This window comes from Corylus avellana, chromosome ca2 (genome assembly GCF_901000735.1).
Source record: "Corylus avellana chromosome ca2, CavTom2PMs-1.0".
NCBI lineage: Eukaryota > Viridiplantae > Streptophyta > Magnoliopsida > Fagales > Betulaceae > Corylus > Corylus avellana.
This window is the reverse complement of record NC_081542.1, coordinates 25,069,765-25,091,048: the sequence shown is the minus strand read 5'-3', so window position 1 is coordinate 25,091,048 and position 21,284 is coordinate 25,069,765. Positions and strand designations below refer to the sequence as shown.

The following is a 21,284-nucleotide window of genomic DNA, read 5'->3' as shown; positions in this document are numbered from 1 at the left end:
AAAACAAAAGTCACTAATGAAATTCTTAATTACTTTCAAATCTTACTATCTTGATTGAAGAAGAGTTAGTAAATATTGGGACTGTACCTCGAGCGGGCAAAGGTTTTTGATTCAATACAAGATACACAGTCACATGAATTAGTCAATTCAAATGATTTAGAGCCCCTCTGCAAGCCCTTATTGCAGTTTGCGTGTAAGCAATTACCAGCACTGAATCTAATTGCTTCACTAGGTGGGCTAGGCTTAGAATGAACAAAGTATATTGAGCTAGGGTGGTGACGTTGCTTCTCTCACAAAAAGAACCACTAAATTAACAAGCACTTTATATGGGCAGAAAGAGATTAATGCCAAATAACAATGGAAAAATGTGAACTGTGAATATTTCTAGTTCATAAATAAATTAAAAAAATAAAACCACGAACACCAATTTAAAGTTGTTGCAGAGATTTATTTATTCCTTAAAAATTCTTTCAATGGGATCATAATATAACATATTAAGATACCACTCAACCCAAAAGCTTAAGCTAGTGGATTTGGGCTCAATTATGTTATATTAACCACTCATTCTTAGATAATTTCAATGTGGAACTTAGTTGTTTTTCACTCACATGTGTATACTCAACAGAAGTTTGCAGAAAATGCATCAAGAAAAACAATTTGCTACATTGAACCAACAGCATGAGACTTTTGGCAGCGAAAGATGAATTTCTTTAGGAGAAGCGATCCCCACAAAAAATTCGGCAAACCCGGATAACCCATGCATGACAATCCTATGCATGAGCTAACGCATCAACATTACATACTAAATGGAATCCTCTTCACACCAAGTGCTCACTAATTTCACAAAACAAAAAAGATCTTCGCCCCCAATTCACTATCCAATCAAGCAAGCGAAAATCTCCCAGCATTCACTCAAAATAAGCAGACAAATACATGCATAACTGATAACACCGTACCTGCCCCGGCGTGATCGGCTCGGAAACCGCCATTTATGGTCCCCCCCAAAAATAGGCTAAAAACTGCGAAAATCCAAATAAAAACTCAACCACATCAACGAATAAGAAACCAATAATGCTGCGCTCATCACAATCACATCAAAATAACACAGAAACATAATTAGAACTGCAAAATTTTGAAAAAACGTGGATGGAGCGGTGGAGAAGTACCTGTCAAGCTCTAGGCGTGAAAGGGAGAGCGATTGGCTCTCTAGCACATTGAAATCATATATATGAGAAATGAGAGCGAGAGATAGACAGAGAAAACCCTAGCTATGGATCGAAAATTCACAGACAGAGAGAGAGAGAGATCTGAATAGAAGAAAAAGAAGAAGAAAGCCTTTGCTTAAAGAATAGAGAAAATGTCGGAGGGTACGTCCCTCTCACCCCCTCCCCCTCTCTCTCTCTCAGCGTAGCGGTTGATAATAGCTGTTGTGGTGGGTTGGGTTGTAGTTGCGCTTTTCTTTTCTCACGACGACCCAGTAATGAATAGTCTTCTTGTTTTTTTTTTTTGGAAATTTGTGTTTATATTAATTAGAGAATCAATAATTATTAATTATTGTTTAGTTAGATTCTAGACTTGGATAATAAAAATTTATGACTGATCGGATCGGAATCTACAGCAATTAGCTGCCTAAAAATTGTTAAAATTTATTTACTCAACCAAATTTTGAATTATTTCGACTAGTTTTATCATAATAACTGTTCAAATTATTAGCAGTTTAGGCCATTAATTGCTGTGAGTTTGGTGTTTACATCAATTGCACGGATGTGGTGTACTTGCTTTCCATCTTGGACGGAAATTTTCTTCAAATGAGTCTGAATAAAATATCCTACAATTCATTTAAAATAATATCAAGTGTCTATAAATATTTAAAATACACATTAAATTTAGTCTAAGTTAGTAAACTGTTATTAATGACGTTAAGAATTTAATGTGCCTTTTAAATGTTTATAGATACTTGGCATTATTTTAAATTGATTTGAGGATATTTTCTTCAAACTGATTTGGAGAAAATTTCTGTCATTCCATCTTATACTTGTAATTATTGTTTAGTTATTCTAGATATGGATAATAAGAATTTATGATGGATCAGAATCTTTTTTGAAGTGATGATGGATCAGGATCTACAACAATTAGTTGCCTAAAAATTGTTAAAATCTATCTACTTATCATAATAACTGTTCAAATTATTAACAGTTTGGGCCATTAATTGTTATGAATCCCAATAGAATCATTTTGAAAACTTGTGTTTATATTAGGGAAGCAAGAGTTTGGTGTTTACTTGTAATTATTGTTTAGTTAGATTCTACACATGGATAATAAGAACTTAAAACGGATTAGAATCTACAACAATTAGCTTCGACTTAACTAAATTTTGAATGGTTCAACAATCTATTTAAACATCTTCTGTTATATTAACAGTTCAAATTATTGGCAGTTGGATCCATTAATTTGTGTGAGTCCCAATAGAATCATTTCGAAAAGTTGTGTTTATAGTAGGGAATCGAAGCAAGAGTTTGGTGTTTGCATGTGATGTGTACTTGCTTTCCATCTTATACTTGTAATTATTGTTTAATTAAATTATTTCCATGAATAATAAGAATTTAGTGGTGGGAATAGATTATTATTAAATATTTTGCAAGTTAGGTGATCAGGTATATAAAATTGGATTTTGTTTGGTGATTTTGAGTGTAATTGTCACTTTTAGGTACTCTTGTCTTCATTTAGCTTCCGACTGAAGAAAACTAGAGGAAAAAAAAAACATTTAAAAAAAAAAAAAAAACTTTTTATTTCATGATCCAAATTTTATTGTGTTACATGTAAATTATATACATAGCGTCAAATCATTTAAATAAATTAAAATGATATTATAACATATTCACTTAAAATTGAGAGGATCCTAATAAAAAAACGGGTATTTTGTATTTTATATTTATCTTCTTTTTTTTTCAATGCTTAAGTTTATATACAAAATAATGTGTTAATAGGATTTAAATTGTTAAGAGACCAGTTTTTGTGTATCATGGAGAAGGTTGTGACGGGTAATGTTTCAAAGAGTGTGTTTAATATTGCAATTTTATATATAAAAAAGAGTGATTTTAAATCAATTCGTAGAAAATTGATTGTTTGAGATTGCATTTTTTAAAAATTGAGATTCGAAAACATAGAATCTGCGTTTTTAAATCACAGGTAAAGAGGGTACTTTTTTGAAAATGCACAATTTTAAAAGCTAAACTGTGATTTTAACACTTAAACAGTGCCAAACACTTGGCACTATTTTAAATCACATTTTAAATCGCATATTTTAAAATCACACCATTTAAAATTTAAAACCCAAACGGACCATAATAATAACTATTTGTGTTGTTAATGACTTTTCAGTATAACATTATAAATGACAGAAATTTCCTTCAAACCCATTTAAAATAGCATCATCTGTCTATAAAAGACACATTAAATTATTAACGTCATTAATAGCAATTTATTAACTTAAACTAAATTTAATGTGTCTTTTAAATATTTATAGACACATGACATTATATTAAGTGAGTTTGAAGATATTTTTTCTAAACTGATTTGGAGAAAATTTATGTTCCATTATAAACGGTCCGCACCATGGACCAACAAATTTTTTTGTGAGGCTGAGAACGTTTGGTGATGTCATAGAAAGGAGCAACAAAGACTACGAGAAAACGTAAAGGACCCGCATAATAAAGGTTTATTGTTTAATATTCTTTTAGGATTAAATGGCCCCATTAATATTTTTCTTTGTAAGTACTCGAGTAGCATATAAATTATAACCTTTCATAATACATAGTTTGTTGATGATCCATTAAGGTTAGACTTGAGACAATTTTTTGATTAGGAGGATAAAGTTTTTCTTCAAATTAGGATGAAGAATTTCTTATAATTCAATAAAAATGTATGTTGTTAAAGCAAATTTTCAGACAGTCAAACTGGCAACAGGCCACTTTATTTAATAAGAGAAAAGTCATAAAAAACTGCGGGTTTTCAAAGAAGTAGGAGAATCTTCGATGCCTAAGTTAATAAAAGTCAAAGGAAGAAGATAAAGTTGCAAAATATAGGTAAAACTAGTTTGTAGCTAATTTTTCAGTGTGGTCCTATAAATGTTTTAAAGCATAATTAAGTGGGGAGGAGGAGATTCAGTGTGTTGTGCCCGTGTTCAAGGGCCTATCATGGGCCGAGACTGTGGGCTTTCTGTATTTGACTAATGCTAGCGGGCCAAATGGGCCATTAGTAAGTACGTACTTCTTTTTCCGTGCAGAGACTATTGAATAAGCCTATTTATATTCGCTTCACATAAAAAATTACATATAATTGAAAACATGTCAATTTAATAGATTAAATGAACCATACAGAGGGGGTATCTTGTAGCTTAATCTTGCATAAGTGCAAATGAAGAAACCACTTAATTAATTAATGGAATTATTTTCACACTTTTGGTTATAAAATAAAAACTAATCACTTGCTTCATTGAGACGAAAACTAACTAATTCAAAGTGTTTTTTGGGTAATTACAAGAGCATGATTTGGTTATGACAGCTTGACATATTAACAAAAAGAACAAAACTACAAAAAACAGCAAAGAGAATACTGAAAATGACACATATATACCTTTCCCAAAATTTTGCAAATTCCACCACATACCCTCAGATTCATTCAATATTTCAAACCAAAAAACTTTCCAAGTTTGTAATAGTAGCACTTAGGACTAACAATTAGTGGGACGCGTTATCTCTATTAAAAAAAGTCGGTTAGCCTACCGCAAATAAGAGTAATATTAGAAATAATATTTTTATCTCATTACTATCACTTTTTATTAATGCAGTAGTGTCAATCGGTCAATTTTTTATTTATTTATTTTTTTTGGTTTACAAAAGGGTTGATCGAATAACTGATTGACACTGCCATGTCAATATAGTGAGATACCGATAAGAAAAAAATATGTTCACACACAAAGTGATCAACACTTGACAATTCTGAAATATGTCCAAAAACTTACACAAAACAAAACAACACACCTATAAAACACAAAGAGATCAAGAGTTGCAAACTGTACACATACACAAAACAACATGATCAAGAGTAGTTACAAACTTTACACATACAAAACAGCCATAACTTAACAAAATTAAAATATGTCCCATGACTAGATTCCCATGTCCCACACTCCTCCCCAATACAGCCATATGATCAATAGTTGCAACATTACACATACACTAAACAACATTTAGTTAAATTCAACATAACATTTTCAATTTGGTTTCTTCTTCTTTTTATCTTAGATTTCATAAGCAGAATTGCCTTTTTCACAGTTGGTACAACACGTTTGCCATTGGTAGCAGCTCCTGATGAAGATGCAGCTAATGTAGCACCTCTCCATTTTCCTCCCAAGAGCTATAATAACTCTGCTGTTCTAGTGGTATTATTTGCAGATGTATTATGTACGTGCTCTTTGTGGATTCTCCAGATCGCCTTTGTTAGCACCACCGTCCTAATTGTACTTACACCACCATTAACAGAAACATTTCTTAGGGTTTGTTTGGGATTGCAGTTTCAATAAGTGCGTTTTTAAAATCGCTACTTTTTTAAATTACAAAAACGTTTGGTAAAACATATTAAAAAGTAATTTTTTTCATCAAATATTTGTTATACGAAATCGTAATTTTGGTTAAAATTCGTTTTTTTTTTTTTTTAAATAAGCACCCTCTACTTTGCTTATAGAAGTCACAGATTGTTTTTCTTCTTCATATTTTAAATAAGGGGAATGCTAAATGCTTTCCTGATGTTCTTCTAGTGTTATTCGCGTCCTATGCGGATATTATTTTTTAAAAATAAAGTGAGAGAAATAAGGGAAGTTTATTTTTTTCTTTTTAGAAAATAATATTCACCTAGGACTAAGAGAGCACTAGGAAAAAATTAAGTGTTTTTTATATCGCAATGACAAACGCCTTACATTTTACAATATCTTTTAAAAACACAGATTATTCTTTTCCAAACGCACCCTTAATAAATCTATTATTGCGATTGCAATATCCAATGACCTATCTACAAATTCAATGACGAACTTGATTACTTTCTAAAACCCGAAAAAGCATATTGATATACATAAGAATCACATAGACCATTTTTTAAGTTAACAGCTACTTTATTAAAGAAAAATACAATAAATTATAAAAATATAGAAGCACGTTTTTGCACTTGTCTTGTTCTATACGGCTTGCCTACGCCTTCTTCATCATGTGTACACGTACTAGTGCCATCTCCTATATATTATTCAAAAAAGCATAATTGTTGTCAAAGTGAGCCCTATAAGTCACCTACATATACGTGTCTAAACATTATTCAAGGTTTGAATGATTGGCCACTTACGCAGCCGTATACCTTTAGCCTATTACTTGATGCTCCCGGCACACACCTATGCCCACTATTTTTATAGCCTAGCTCTTAGTTCTTTTGGGTTATGTGTATAATTAATGAGTTCTCTCATGAGGACCCAATAATTGGTTTTATATTAACAAGTGCGTCTTCCTTTCTCGGAGGTTTATCTAAATCATGGCCGATAATTTTTTATACGATTTATGATTCTAACACGAATTCAATATCAAATTTAAAGGTTAGGGTTGAGAGGTTCGAACTTGACACGTGACATTAAGGCTGGAAATTTATAACATGATTTTTGAACTCGATACAAACCTAACACGAAATTAACGAATTAGAGATCGAAAGGTCTTACCCATTTTGTTAAATTGGACGGATTAAGATTAACTTATATAGCCTTATATATACTCATACCTTCATCCTCTTTCTTTTCTTTTAAACAACATCAAGAAAACTTCAAGAGGAGGGAAGATCTAGATCTAGATATTTTCTCCTCCCTTTTCACGATTGCAGTGCTCGGTGTCTTCTCTGTAAGCTCTACCGGTCTCCGTTTCTGGCGGATTGCTTTAGATCTAGTTTGTAGATCTGATCGTCTTCTTTGGTCAAGGCGTATCTTCCGAAAGGATGTCTACGATGTTGTACTTCTCCACTGTTGCTTGTGGCATTTTTATTTTTTATTTTTTATTTTGTTTGTCCTGGCCTTTGGGTTGAGGATGAATTTGTTGTCCTGTCCTTCGGGTTGAGAATGGAGTAAATCGGTGTGGGAGCTTAACTCTCACGGCCGGTTTTTTAGTTTCTAGTGGTTTTTTATTTTTGTTTTATATTTGGGCTACCCATATCTTAGATCTAATTTGCACGAAGTAGATATGTTCCTTAAATGTAATTGTACATGGGTTAGCGGAAGCTTGAAGTCATTTTTATGACTTTGTAACCTTCATAGCTTTTGACTATAATTTTTCAGAACTGTATGCTCTGTGATGTAAGAACTTTATGCTTATGAAATTTCATCGGTGGAAGTTCCATATTTTTCAAATATATATATATAGCTCAACACAACGCAAGTAACACAAATTTCCACCGCTAATCTAAAAATATGGTTCAAACTGCATTTTCTGTTCTCATATATACATATGCACGTTGGATGTCTTGCGGGAATATTGTATTATTGCATTTGTACTTCACATTTTCGCATGCGCATGATAGTCGAGAAGAAATTAAGAATAAGGGTGAACACTAAATATATAAGAAATTAATATATAGAATGAGCATAAGTACGTAGTTTTTTAAGAGTAAAATTGAATACCTTATATCACTTATATATTAAAGTTTTTATTCTCAATATCTTATTTAAGTTTAATTTTTAATTTGTCTAAATGTCAACCCAGCTGACCATATTATATGTCAAGGTTTTTTTCCAAAACATCCTAGTATTTACTAGAAACTTTTTCATTTTAAAATTAGTGGATATGCACTCGATCTAACAAATAACTAGGTATTAAATTTTTATTTTCTTCATTTTTGAATTTTCAAGTAATTTTATATTTTCTAAATATATTGCTGTAATTTTTTTTTTCATTGTCTTTTAACCAATTCTCTTGGTTTTTTTTCTTCCCCATTTTTTAGTTATCATCAAAACTAATTTGCAATATTGAACAAAGAAAGAAGGAAAAAAAAAAATTATGTATTTTGTTAATACAGTGACTACACACACCTAGTCCTTAATATGTGAATCTTACAAATAACCAAAGGTCAGAGTGGCATGTCGTTGGTGGTGGTGGCGTTACCTTTGATGCTTAAATCAGTAATGGTATGGATGTAAGGTGATAAGAAAATAAAAGAGATAGAAATTATGGCATGAGAGTATACCTAGATTTAGACTTCAATTAGCCTTATATAAGCTAAGTACCGTTTTGATCATGTACCTTCATAAGGAAATTGTCATCAATCAGCCATTGATTTGGTCTTCGATCATGATAGAGATCATGATCCACCTTCCTTTCGGGGTTTTCTTTTCTGAGTGAGTGCACACGTTGCTTTTCACATAGAGTGGTTTCATGATATGGCCAAATCTTCCCTCCAAGAGGTGTGTTTCACACAAAATTGAGTTTTGGAGAACCAGTTGGCCATGTGTTTGGGCTGGCCGGTTTGGCACAACTAGGGAGGGAAAGTTTGGGCTAGTTTCACTTGTTGCGCCTCATTTATTAAGGGAGAATTTGAACCTACACGTAAAGGAAATGTTAGAATATTAATTCAGGGAAATGCTATGTGCTTTCCTAGGTAAATATTATTATTATTTTTAATTGAGTGAGAGAAATAAGGGCCACTTTCTTTTTAAAAAAATAATATCCACCTAAGAATACTAGGAAAACACCAAAAGAGCACCTAGCATTAGCCATTAATTAATGATTAAATTCATCATTTTCCATCAACTTAATATATAACTTTTGAAAAAAGTAGCGATTTATAATACTCAATCAAGTTAGCATATTTTCCCATGCATAACATTATGCATGATATATACATCATATATGTATGTATGTATGTTCTAATAGCAAGATATACATGACAATAAAATGTAATAAAAAAATTGAAAGAAGCCAATTCTATAATACCTACTCACTACCTAAATTTGGTTTGCGTCAATCACCAGCCAAATTGGTAGGGCTCGGCACCTTAATTGGCATTATACTATCCGTATTAATTGGGCAGGAAACCTGCTTATCATTTACGCTTCAAAACCAGCAACCAGTACTCTTATTTGGGTCCCAATTAAATCAACCCATTTTTGAAAGTGATTCAACCTTTCGACACAGATAGGGCTAATGAAGTTAACCTTTTCTTGCTGTTGTTAGATCTTGACCCTTGTGGTACAAACTTGCCCACCCCACCGGTGGTGGAGCCAGACAATTCATATTGGGAGTGCAGCTAAAATTTTTTTGGCGTCCTAAAAATTTTCTCTACCCTAAAAATTTGGTAATTCACACAATATATGCATCACAAAAAAATATCTATAAAAATTCATTATTAATATATTAGAAATGTAATATATCGACACTATATCAAAAAGACAGAACTACAAAAAAAAAAAAAAGTGTCTGAAACTACACTTTACAGTCTCTTAGAAGTACAAAATCATCAAAAATAATATATATATATATATATATATATATATATATATTGTAAGTAGGAGAGAAGAATTTTTTTAGGAAAACAGCAAAAAAAACAAAACACAAATGGCACCCCCCAAAGCCTCACGTGGCTCCGCCACTTACCCCACCCTTCTTCTAGTAAATAACAAGCTCTCTCTCCTTCTTATCTCCTTTGAAAAATTCAACTCTTGAAAATTCATACACAAAAGGGTTGATCATTTCTGCCGCATCAACGTGTCAAGTTGTATGGATATAGATATAAGACTACATAAACGAGTCAAAAACATAAAACGGTTGATAATTTGATCTGCAGTGTTAAACGTGCCAAGACGTACAAATTAATGTGGCAAACTGTGTTGAAGTATAAATACGTATCAAACTGTATAAATTAACCATAATTTAACCCGTTTAATTTAACGGGTCAAACCTTATATACCATTCAAAGGATACAAGCTCTGATTGGACTGAAAATATATATAAATATATATAGGTAGTACAAGCAAGTCTCTTTCTTCTAAAACCACTACTTAACTACACTACCAAACCTCATCTGCTTCCACACATTTCATTTCCCATCGATGGTGGAGATTCAAGCAGATTAATTACCTTCAAACTAAAGATTTCAAGTACTTCAATTCACTTCCAAAGAACAAGAAGCGAAGAAAAATATGATGTTATTTCGATCTAGGAATTAAGTCAGGAAGATAGTAACTGTATATACAATGAGAGATGGATGGATTCTATCTCATGGCTCTTGTTTAAAGAACATAGCAGGAATTATGTCTTGTAAAAGTCCATAGTCAGGAAGTTGATGATGATGATGGTGATGATATTGCTGGTTCTGCTGCGAATACATGTTGGATCCTGCACTGCCACCTTGGCTGTTCATCATTTGGAAGAGGTCTTGATGATGAGGAAACGGCGTCGCTCCACCTGTCGGCGGTGTGAACATGGAAGGTGGGAAAATTCCTGCCGCATTTCCTCTCAGCGTTGCGGGAACTGGGTGGTTGTGTTGACCTTCGTACGTTGTAATCACAACCGATGGATCTTGGAATGATCGCTCTACGCGTTTTTTCACGCCGCACTTCTGTGTGGTGCATCGATAATAGCTCCTGGTTTTGAAAAAAAAAAACACAAATAAAAGTATTTGTCGGATCAGATTCTTGGAGATCAAGAAAGAGAGTACTTATAATATATGATCTTAATTCTTGCTCCTTTTGGTTGCCCCAAAAGATGAAAAAAATAAAATTATGTGCCTATATTAATTATTTGCTTGTATATATATATATATATATATATATATATATATATAGCTTATAGCCTTATACATAATGTTATTCTCGACATGATATCAGAGCTATTAGATCGCCAAAAAGACTAGTGGCACCAGAAAAGATCTCGGAAAGAATGGTGGAGAGCTATATATCAGAGTTATGATCATCATGCTCCGATCCTTTTGGTTGCCACACACACCCAAAAAAAAAAAAAAAATCTCACATTGGTAATTTGTGTGTATATCTATATTATTGCCATGTATATATAACCATTTAAGTGTGATTCAATAAATAACCTTATTCTTAGTATGATATATATCAAGCTACTAGATGACGGAAAAGACGGGTGGCGTCGGAGAGGATACCCAAAAAATGCAGAAGAGAGAAGAAAAATGTGGGGTTAGGGTTTCGTTTCCTGCCTTAGTTACGTGGGTGCAAAATACACCACTTGAGGGGAATCTTAAGAGGACACAGCCGGGCCAAACATCATCTTAGTAGTACATATAATTTCAAGTTTTTCTCTTCTTTTTCCAGGTCTTTTTTTTATTTTGATTTTGATTTTTTGGGAAATTACAAGGGGGGCACAAGGATTTAATTAACACAAGAGGACAAGCAGATCAACCAAATTGTATGTATGAAAATTCCAAAAAAAAAAACAAAAAAAAAAAGGTTGTATGTATGAACACATGTACGGGGTTTGAACAAATCAAAGGAGATTTTTTTATTTTATTTTTATTTATTTTTCTTTCTGTGGGTGCTCTTGTTTGCGTGCAAGAAATGAGAAACATACCTTGGATAAGGGCTGTTTTTGACAGCCTTCTGTCCATATTTTCTCCATCTATATCCATCTTCCAAATGATCAACCTCACTCTTGGTCATGAAGGCAAACCGTGGCTCCCTTAGCTTTTTCTCTCCTTTCTTCTTTCCTTTCCCCCTGTTGATTGAACCATGCATCAATATATATCAATTGCACCCACACACACAAAAAAAGAAAAAAAATCGTCAAAAAAGTTAACCTACATAGAAGAATTCATCAAAACTTACACTTTCTTAGAGCTTTCCCCTCCATCTTCTACTTCTTTTGACAGCCTATCTTTCTTACTCTTGCCGGAATCTTCCTCTGCGCCAATCTCAGTTGAAGAGGAAGAGATGGAAGAGTTGGGAGTACTCACCACCGGAATATCACTACCACCACCACCTCCACCACCACCGCCACCTAAATCTGCAACTTCCGCCGTCGTCGGCTTATAATTCGGGTTGCTTTCTATAGAAGAAAATACTTCTGACGAAGGCGGCGACAAGCCGAAGGCACTTGCCAATGAGTTGTAGTCCATGGGTGCTTGCAAGCTCTCAGTGAAGCTTATGTAGGAAGAGGGATCAAATCCCTGCAAATTGTATGCTGATGAACCAGCAATATTATTGGAAGCAGGCTTTTGATTATCATGGAAAAGATCATGGTAGTAAACATGATGATCTCTATGTTCATCAGACATGGAGGAAGAAGATTGAAAAAAAAGATCTGCTTAATTTGTTCTAAAGGGTTGCTAGTCTGTTCTTATCTCTGTTAAATGTAATTTGATGAGATTTATATATAGAGAGAGAGAAGGAGGGAGAGGGAGTCTTCATGTTTGAATGAGACTTTTTATCATCACTTTATAAAGGAGGTTGACAAAACACCTTCCAATGGGAAGACCAAAAAGTGCCCTCTCAGATGGAAACATTTCCCGGTCCATGCTTATATATAATCTCATCCATATATATTAATTAATACTAAAAACAAAGTCTTGTTTAATTACTTAATACATTGGCCTTCAAATACAAATTAAATAGATTTTTGCTTTATTCTTTGAGTAATAAATAAATAAAAGAGAATAAGACAATAGCTAGACCTCTAGTCTAATGATTAAGATTCTTTTCCTTCAATTTAAATTTCATTAATTAATTCTCTCACTTCTTTAGAGATGAAACTCATTAGGTACAATACATCTTACTGATAATGCTAAACAAATGGACCACTATATGTCACATACTTTTACTTGATGATCTATAGTAGAAAGATTAGTGTATAATATATGGCTTTCACATTGTTTCAAACCCAACTTTTATTTATTTAAATCATCTATTATATAAAACAAAAAACAAAATTAGGGTTTCGTTATTTTATTAACCGCAATCCCTTAAAAACAAACCATTTTGTTTTTATTCTCTAGTCAAAAACTTTAACAAATAACTTGAAACACTTCTCGAAACTTAAAAATTGTTTTCACATTTATATTACATCCGAACACTTTCTCAAATCAAAAATAAAAAACCATCCCTCAAAAGTCAAAATACATTAATAAACATATTTAGTGTATTAAGGGTTTACGTCAAAATACAAAATACATCCCATTGATGCCCTGGTGGGGCGGACGGTTAAGCTATGGTTCGGTTGATCTTGAGGGTGTGCCTGCGGTTTTCGCCGTTTAGGTTCTTCCTGAGCAGTCCCCCGCGAGTTGATGCTAATATAGTCACGTCCGGGTAGAATAGGCATAATTAGTCGCCCCCTCCAACCTTTTTAATTTATAAAAAAAAAAAAAAAAAAAAAAACATATTTAGTATAGTTTGATCTCTTAAATTTTATATATATAAAATTAAATTTAAGAGATCAAACTATACTATATATTTTATATATATATATATATATATATATATATATATAAACCAGACACCTTAGAAGAAAGAATATTTGCTATTAGGGTGAAAATATAGGTTTGAAAATGTCAAAGCACATGGGCAGGGGCATGGACAAAGGGAGGAGCGTGAGGGACACGGAGAGTGGGAGGAGCGTGAGAGAGAGAGAGAGTTGGATAAAAGTCAGCGAAGACTAGGGGAACCGGGTTCAGTCAGTCACGGGATTGGCCTTTTGTGAGCGATGATGAGTGTGGGTGGTCAATGATTCAAACTTTTTAACTATTAGATTTCGAGGATATGTCGCTTACACGTGTCCCATGAGGCCACCGGCATTTGACCGTAGCCGACTCACGACCGGGCACGTGGGAGACGCTCTGCGGCTTTTCCTACATGAAAAGATTGCCGACGGATTGAGGATCCAACTTAACGGCACCGTCTCTCCCATTCATTGTCACGACTACTTCTAAATTACCACACCAATTCATACGTAATTTGTAATTTCTTTTTTAACTTTTAACTTTTTCATTATATTTGATTAATTTATCACTTCATAACCACGTGAAGAAAGAAAAACCAACGACGAGAAAACTCAGCTGTTTCTCTTTTCAACTTTATTTTTGGCCGTTTCGTTTTTTTACCTAATTTGTACATCTAAATCTAGTTTTTCAAACTCAGATCTACTCATCTTCATTAACTAAAGTGTATTTTTTCGATAATATCTACAATATCATGCTCCTCCACTGTAGCTTGTACTGAGGATTTTGTTTTTTAAGTTTTAAGTTTTGATTTTTTGTTATTTTTGTCTTGGTCTTTGGGTCAAGGACGTTAGTTGTTTTTTCTGACCTTTTAGGTTGAGGAGGAGTAGATCGGTATGAATGATTATCTCTTACGGTCATACAATAAAAATTGAAAATTTGGGCTACTCATGTCTTAGATCTAGTCTGCCCGAAGTAGATCTGTTTCTTAATCAAATTGTACATGGGTTAGCGAAAGCTAAAGTCATAGATAGTAGTTGATTGTAAGAATTTTCTGATTGTATATATGATTTTTTAACATTGTATTTTTTTTGCTATAATTTATTAGATATTGTAAGTTGGAGAAAGATATTGTAAATTAGGTGATAGTTTTAAAGGGTTAGCTAGTATAGTTTCTCTCTTATTCTATAATTTGCTCATTAAAATAAGAATAATAATACTAATTGACAAGTGATAATAAATTTTTCACATTATTAGTTGAAGTTCAAAATTTTCAAATTTTCAAGTTATATAGGAAGAAAATAATACCATTTTGATGATTATTCTTGGAAATTAAATCAAACTGAGATTTTTTATTTTATCTTTGTCTTGTGCGAAAATCAAGAGATAAGTATATGTTCTAGAAACTTATTAACACTTTCCTAATTAATAATTAATGCTAAAATTTTCTCTTTTCTTGGGTAAAATCAACAAGGAATAATGAGATATTTTTCCTTCTATCTATTTTGTTTCATTTTCCTTTTGTTTATAGGTTTATAGAGATTAAGAAAAGATTTGACTGCCACATATTGGGAGTCGAGCAATCTTTTTTGACATTAATATGTACGTGTATTCACAAGGACACAGGTTGTTCAATATTTAGGAAAATATAGGAAAGTGGAAGACATACGCATCTAATGTCTAACTACCACATTTGTAAGCACCACTTACCTAGTACCCCACTAGGGTAGGGTTCCATAAGAAATGCATGATACACATGTTTTTTTCAAATTCTTTCATTTTTCTTGCTGCACAAAAAAAAAAAAAAAACAAAAAAAAAAAGAAGTGTAATATATATGTTCTAAAAATTTATTAGCACTTTTTAATACATTTTTTTAAAAAAAAAGTTATATTAGATTTCGCCAATCATCTCAAACACGGGAGTTGTGCTCAATTTACGACAAAATGGGTCACCTCCAAACTCTATGTATTCTAATCTCTAGGCCTCTTCAATATTCTAGTCGACAACGGAAAGGATCCCTACCCGCTAAGCTTTGTTATGTTGTGTTTGTTTCCTACCAAAAAAAAAAGTTCTCTCTATATTTATAGTAAAAGGAGATTATTGTACCATGAGGAGTTAAAGCAATCTTTTTCGACATGTAATTTTGTATACTCATGGGGAGACATGCATGTACAAGTTGCTAGATAAGAAAAAAAATGGAGAAATAAAGGTATACACATTTAATTTATGTGGTCCTCACAAATTAGCATAGGTGTGTTGCTGAAACTTGAACTTATATTATGAGTATTTTCATTTTCTCAAATTGCTTGAAACTTACTATTTTACAGAGAATTGTGGTTACAATTTAAGATTAATACAAGAGAGATGAAAAAAAAAATTAAAATTAAGGACTAAGTAGAGAGTTCTCATTAGATCTCGATCCACCACAAATAATTCCAAGCTTAGGATAATGATGAATATATATATTAAATAAAATAAAGTCAAAGGGATTCAAGATAAGTGTCATCTACTTTTTTATTTGTAATTTTCTATAGTGAAGTGCCACTTTAAGTGACATGCATAACATTAACATCGATGTCCATGTCCTAATAAATCATATCATATCAACAAGTGAGATTTCAATACGTACATTATGGTTCAAAGTCAAAATCCCTGCTTTAATACCATATTAAATCACTAATAATTTCAAATTTTTAATCAGATGGAAAATGATCAATTTATTTATTTACTTGAGTTTTTACAAATATAATGTCGATATAATCCAAAAAAAAACAAAAAAATGATCTTATGCCGGAATCACCCCTAGCTTTGGGGGTTTTCGGCCTTCTCGAAATTAAAAAAATAAATAAAAAATCACAAAATTTTGAAAAATTATTCTTTTTAAGTATTTTTATGAAATGAACCCCCAAACTTAATTTTTAACCCCAACAATTTTATTTTTTTAGTTCTACCCCTCCTAAAATTCTAGTTCTGCCCCTCCCCCTTCTTTCTCTCTATAATATATGTGTGTGTGGAGTTTTTGGTTGAATCCAAGTCCTAATACTGCCATTAGTTATTATATATAGGGCCCCATAAGCATTGTCTTATTGGTAATGGCCACACCGATATTGACTAGAAGGGTCCATTCATGAGCACAACGACCCCTACCACGACGGGAAGGCTGATAGCTCTCCAAACATATATATATATATATATATATATAATAAACGAAAGTTTACATTACAAAGCTATTAAATATTGTTAGCTGGTTGATAGCCAAATTTCACCATCAAAATTAACACATGAATGAGCCTCTTCTTCTTGGCAAGCAAGTATAGGGATTTTTTGGCAGCTAGGCAAGGATCAATGATATGGAAAGGAAACAAATTAACATTACATACAAGGAAAAATTAATTCAAAATTAAGTTATATATATATATTGTAGATTTGTGGTTCAAAATAAGAAAAATGTTATGGGTACTACAAGTTTTTAGTAACTGCGGTCCACATTTTCTTTCCATATTTACAAGTTGATGTGTCAGTCGATGCGACCAGTTAACCTAAAAGCTTAAGCTAACAAGAATTGGTAAATTTAATCATTTAGTCAATATTTTAGCACTTGCCCTACTTTTTAATAGGTGAGGCCCAACACGTGAAATATTTATTGAATGGGAAGTGAATAACGGAGATAAGGTTTGAAATTAGAATTACTCGTTAGATCTGATACCAATTTTTTTTTTTTTTTTTTTTTTTTTTTTAACGCTCTAATACCACTTTAAACCACGTGACACTTACCACATCAGTCACAAAAATGTAGACTGCCTGCACCGGCACTCATTAAACATAATTTTTTTAAAATTAAATTATGACAAACCAACTCAATTATGAGATTTGGTCAAAAATAGACTAGCTTGAAAGAATCAAAGGGAAAAAGGTTACTTTTTGTGTTGTCAACAGCCTTATGTTTGTCATTGGAGCAGTCAAAACTATTTGGCGTTCATATGCCAACGCTGAGGAAGAAAAAACTCCTGGAATGTTAATATAATATAATCGTCCCCTAATCCCTATTGATTAGTTGAACAAAAGTGATTGCTGTTTTGGTCATCATCAAGAAGCAATGGTTTAAAATTTAAATTATTAAAAAGTTGCACTTGAATATTTTACAGACTTCTGTGCCATGCCGTAATTTGTGGCTAATTATTTGCATAACATGATTCTCATGCATCTTTTATTTCAATTATCAATATGATTTTGGTAACTAATTGAACAATTCAACAGCATTAAGAACCACTGATATCCTGATTGGGCTGGGTCCAGCTATGACTCAATTGATTTTAAGGGAGCGTCTGCGATTTCTGTCGTCTAAGTCCCTCCTGAGCAGTTTTCAACAAAAAAGTATTACTATAATTACGCTCAAGTAAATTAGTCGCAATTAGCCGCCCCCTATTGCCCTTTTCTAAAAAATAAAAATAAAAATAAAACCCTTTTTTGTGGTTTATTTGGTACTTATTCATTAATTGCATTTTATCTACTTGTTGTTTGACATCTACCTACCTTCTTCAATTGTTAGTTGTTAAGTAACAAAATTAGCCAACCTTTTGTCCTTACAGAGGACCTGCCTTATTTGAAACCGTGGTCAGATTTTCATGAAAAGACACCCATCAAACTTTTAGGTCTATTAATTAAGTAAAGTAGAAGTAGCTTGGATTAGTTGTTTGTGAACTCCGACATGTGTCCATAACAAAACGTGGACACAAAAACGAGCACACGTTCTAATTCGATTCGAATCTAAAGAATCTTACAAAAATTACATAGATTGTGCAATATCAACATATAACTTCAAAAACCTAGTAAAACAATAAAAATAATGTTGTAGTAGTAGTGATGCATCATGCATGTTATATAACAACTAAATAATAATAAAGTAATGTTTTACGCCACATTTTTATCACACAAAGCTAAACTAATATGGTAGGTTAACATTGTGGAATAGTTGCGGAATACACATAACATTTCTTGTAATTATAACAACAAAGAGAGAAATATAGCATTTTAAAAAATCAATTCCTAGTGAATGTTGAAAAGAATCGAGTGCATTTGACGTTATGATTTTGCAGACAAAAATGTGTTTTTAAACCAAATTGTAGAAAACGTATGGTTTAGGAGTGCGTTTTTAAAAATTTGATATTTGAAAACGTAAAAAAATTTGCATTTTCGAATCGCAATCAATGACGTGCGTTTTTTAAAACGTAAGACTTTAAACGCGAAACTAAAATTTTAACTGTCAGACTGCGATTTTACCAAATGCTTAACTGCACCTTTTTAAAATTACGTTTTAAAATCACAAACTCAAATGAACCCTAACACAATAACAGCAAATTAAATACATCAAAATCAATAATTAATTACTGCATCTAATAACCTATCAAAACTTAGGATCTTGAAAGATGAATTAGTCATAAAAAAGGACTTTTCTTGGCTTAAATCCTACCACATGAAGACAGAAAATTGAAAAAAAAAAAGAAGAAGCATGACGTACAAAAAGCCATACTCCTACGTCATTCATAACATAATAATATATATATATATATATATATATATATATATGTAAATTGATCAAATCGTTTGAGATGATTAAGACATTAAATCTAGAAGGCTAAGATCTTTTATCCTGATTGGATGATGTTAAAAGAGTTAACACAAAAATCAACTGCGGAAAGCGGATATATATTCCTACTTGATGGAGGTGTGGGATACGGTAGCAAAGGGGCGGTTGCTTAAGGGAGACGACTTTCAATTAATGGTACAGCTAGAATTAAAATAAATAAATTAATAAAATAAAATAAAATAAAATAAAAAAAAGAGCATGAGTTTGTTGACCTTTTTAGTCATGTGTGTGTGTCCATTATATGTGACATAAAGTATGGTTTGGTATTGTTATTGGTATTGGAAGTCCCTGTCGATGTAGAAGAGGGCAGGTTTTTTGTTAGGTGTGCACTAGGAAAAAAAGAATCTCTGTGAAGTGGACTTGTGAGGAGAAAGTACCAATTAACCCCTGATTTAAGGCTTAAATAATGATACCCCTTCTTCTCCCGTCACATCCTACCAACGTCACTGCTGTCATTTGCCTAATCCTTTCAACGATGATAATTATTTGAATTAGTAAATGTGATAGAGTTTTTACAAGAGTTCATATGTTTGAGCAAGTTTTAGACATTTCGCCTGCGGCTTGGTCAGATAAGTGCTACAGAAGTTCTAACAATTTGAATAGTAAATATAAAAAGTTCTAATAATTTGAATAGTAAATATAAAAGTTTCTATGGGAGTTTATCTCTCCTCTGAGCAAGTTTCAGACAGTCTATTGTCTGCTCAGTCACAATACAAACAGCAAAATTATTGGAGATTCGAATCTCTTTCCAACATAGAAAAAGGAATGAAAGAGAAGTACTTCATGGCTTGTGTGATCCCAACACCCAATGCTAAATAAGAGATGTTATGATGCAACCAATGCCAATGCATTGCTTAAGACATGCTTTGCCTTGGAATGTTGGTCGTGGCTTGTGTCTAACCATTGGCTTAGCTTATCCATTTGTCATATCTAACTAAAATTTCCATACAATTCCCCAAAATTATAAAATTACATTTATACATCCTTACTCTAAAATACTAATGACTTACATTTATTTTTTGCAATGTCTCCTATCTATTAAGATTTATAAAAATTTTCAAAATACCCACATTTTACATTATAAATAATTTGTAAAGATTCGAGGGTTGGTTGGAATTTAACGAAATTTGTAAAAAATACCCAAATTTTTTCATTAAATCATGTAAAAATTTCCAAAATACCCTTTTTTTTATTATAAAAAATTTGCAAAAATTTAGGAGTTAATCAAGATTTAACGGAATTTGTAAAATAATCATCGCTTAAATCTTTGCAATTTTTTTTAACAATTTTTTTCTAACGAAAATTTAGATAGAACATCTGGAAGCGAATGCGAATATTGATACAAGATTATATAATTATATAGAATTCTACTATTGCTTGACGAGAGAGGGCGTTGAACTTTCTGTCCACAGTAATTGCAAACTCGCGGGGGGAAAAAGTAGTAAAATCGTCCTAACCTTTCTCACTTTACTCCTATTATTGACATTAACACTTTTTTCTCAATGCTAATAAGCAAACCGTATTTGAACATCTATTGTAAAGTTTTGGTAAACATACGTATATGTTTGAAATTAATATAACACATTCATTATTACAAGTGTGCGCACAAATAGGAATTAACTATTTTGTACCAATTATTCAAAACAAAATGTTACACGCATGCTTAGACCGTGAAAGCAAACGTACCAGTACAATAGGTGTATAATGAATATTGGAAGGGAGGCATAGAAAATAAAGACTCTTGATTTCGTCAAAACTAATAAGAAGCATAGAATTCAGCACAACATCATATTACGAGCATAACCTGAGGGGTGGGTATCGGTTCGGTTGGTGTTAGTAGAGATATTTTCGCCTACCGATTTGTAAAAGTCGATTAAGTCAGTTAATTAACTGACTTAATACCCACAATGAATACTTTTGACTTTTTCGATAAATTGGTTAGTCAATTAATAGGTGGTCGGTCAAGTCAGTTACAAGTTTTTAACTTTTTATGTTAAGAGGTATCAACTTCCTTGTAACTATAAAATCAGTAAATCATATGCTTTATAAATGAAAAGAAAAAGTAAATTCATGGAACATGGACCAAAAGGACAATCACAAATCAACTGGCCGAACACAATAAGGAAACCTACTAGATAAAATTCAAAATTTACTTGAAAAATC

At 32.3% G+C, this 21,284-nt stretch overlaps 2 protein-coding genes across 2 annotated transcripts in view; both read right to left on the bottom strand.

Moving 5' to 3' along the window:
• LOC132168550 (probable purine permease 10) overlaps positions 1 to 21,284 on the bottom strand; it is a 62,138-nt gene that overhangs the window by 27,156 nt on the left and 13,698 nt on the right. The window lies entirely within an intron of this gene.
• Positions 10,011 to 12,455, bottom strand: LOC132171212 (WRKY transcription factor 28-like). Its single transcript, XM_059582471.1, has 3 exons — positions 11,870 to 12,455; positions 11,616 to 11,759; positions 10,011 to 10,663 (listed from the first exon to the last, which is right to left on the bottom strand). The coding sequence occupies exons 1-3, from the start codon at positions 12,316 to 12,318 to the stop codon at positions 10,297 to 10,299; spliced, it is 960 nt and encodes a 319-aa protein (XP_059438454.1). The 5' UTR covers positions 12,319 to 12,455; the 3' UTR covers positions 10,011 to 10,296.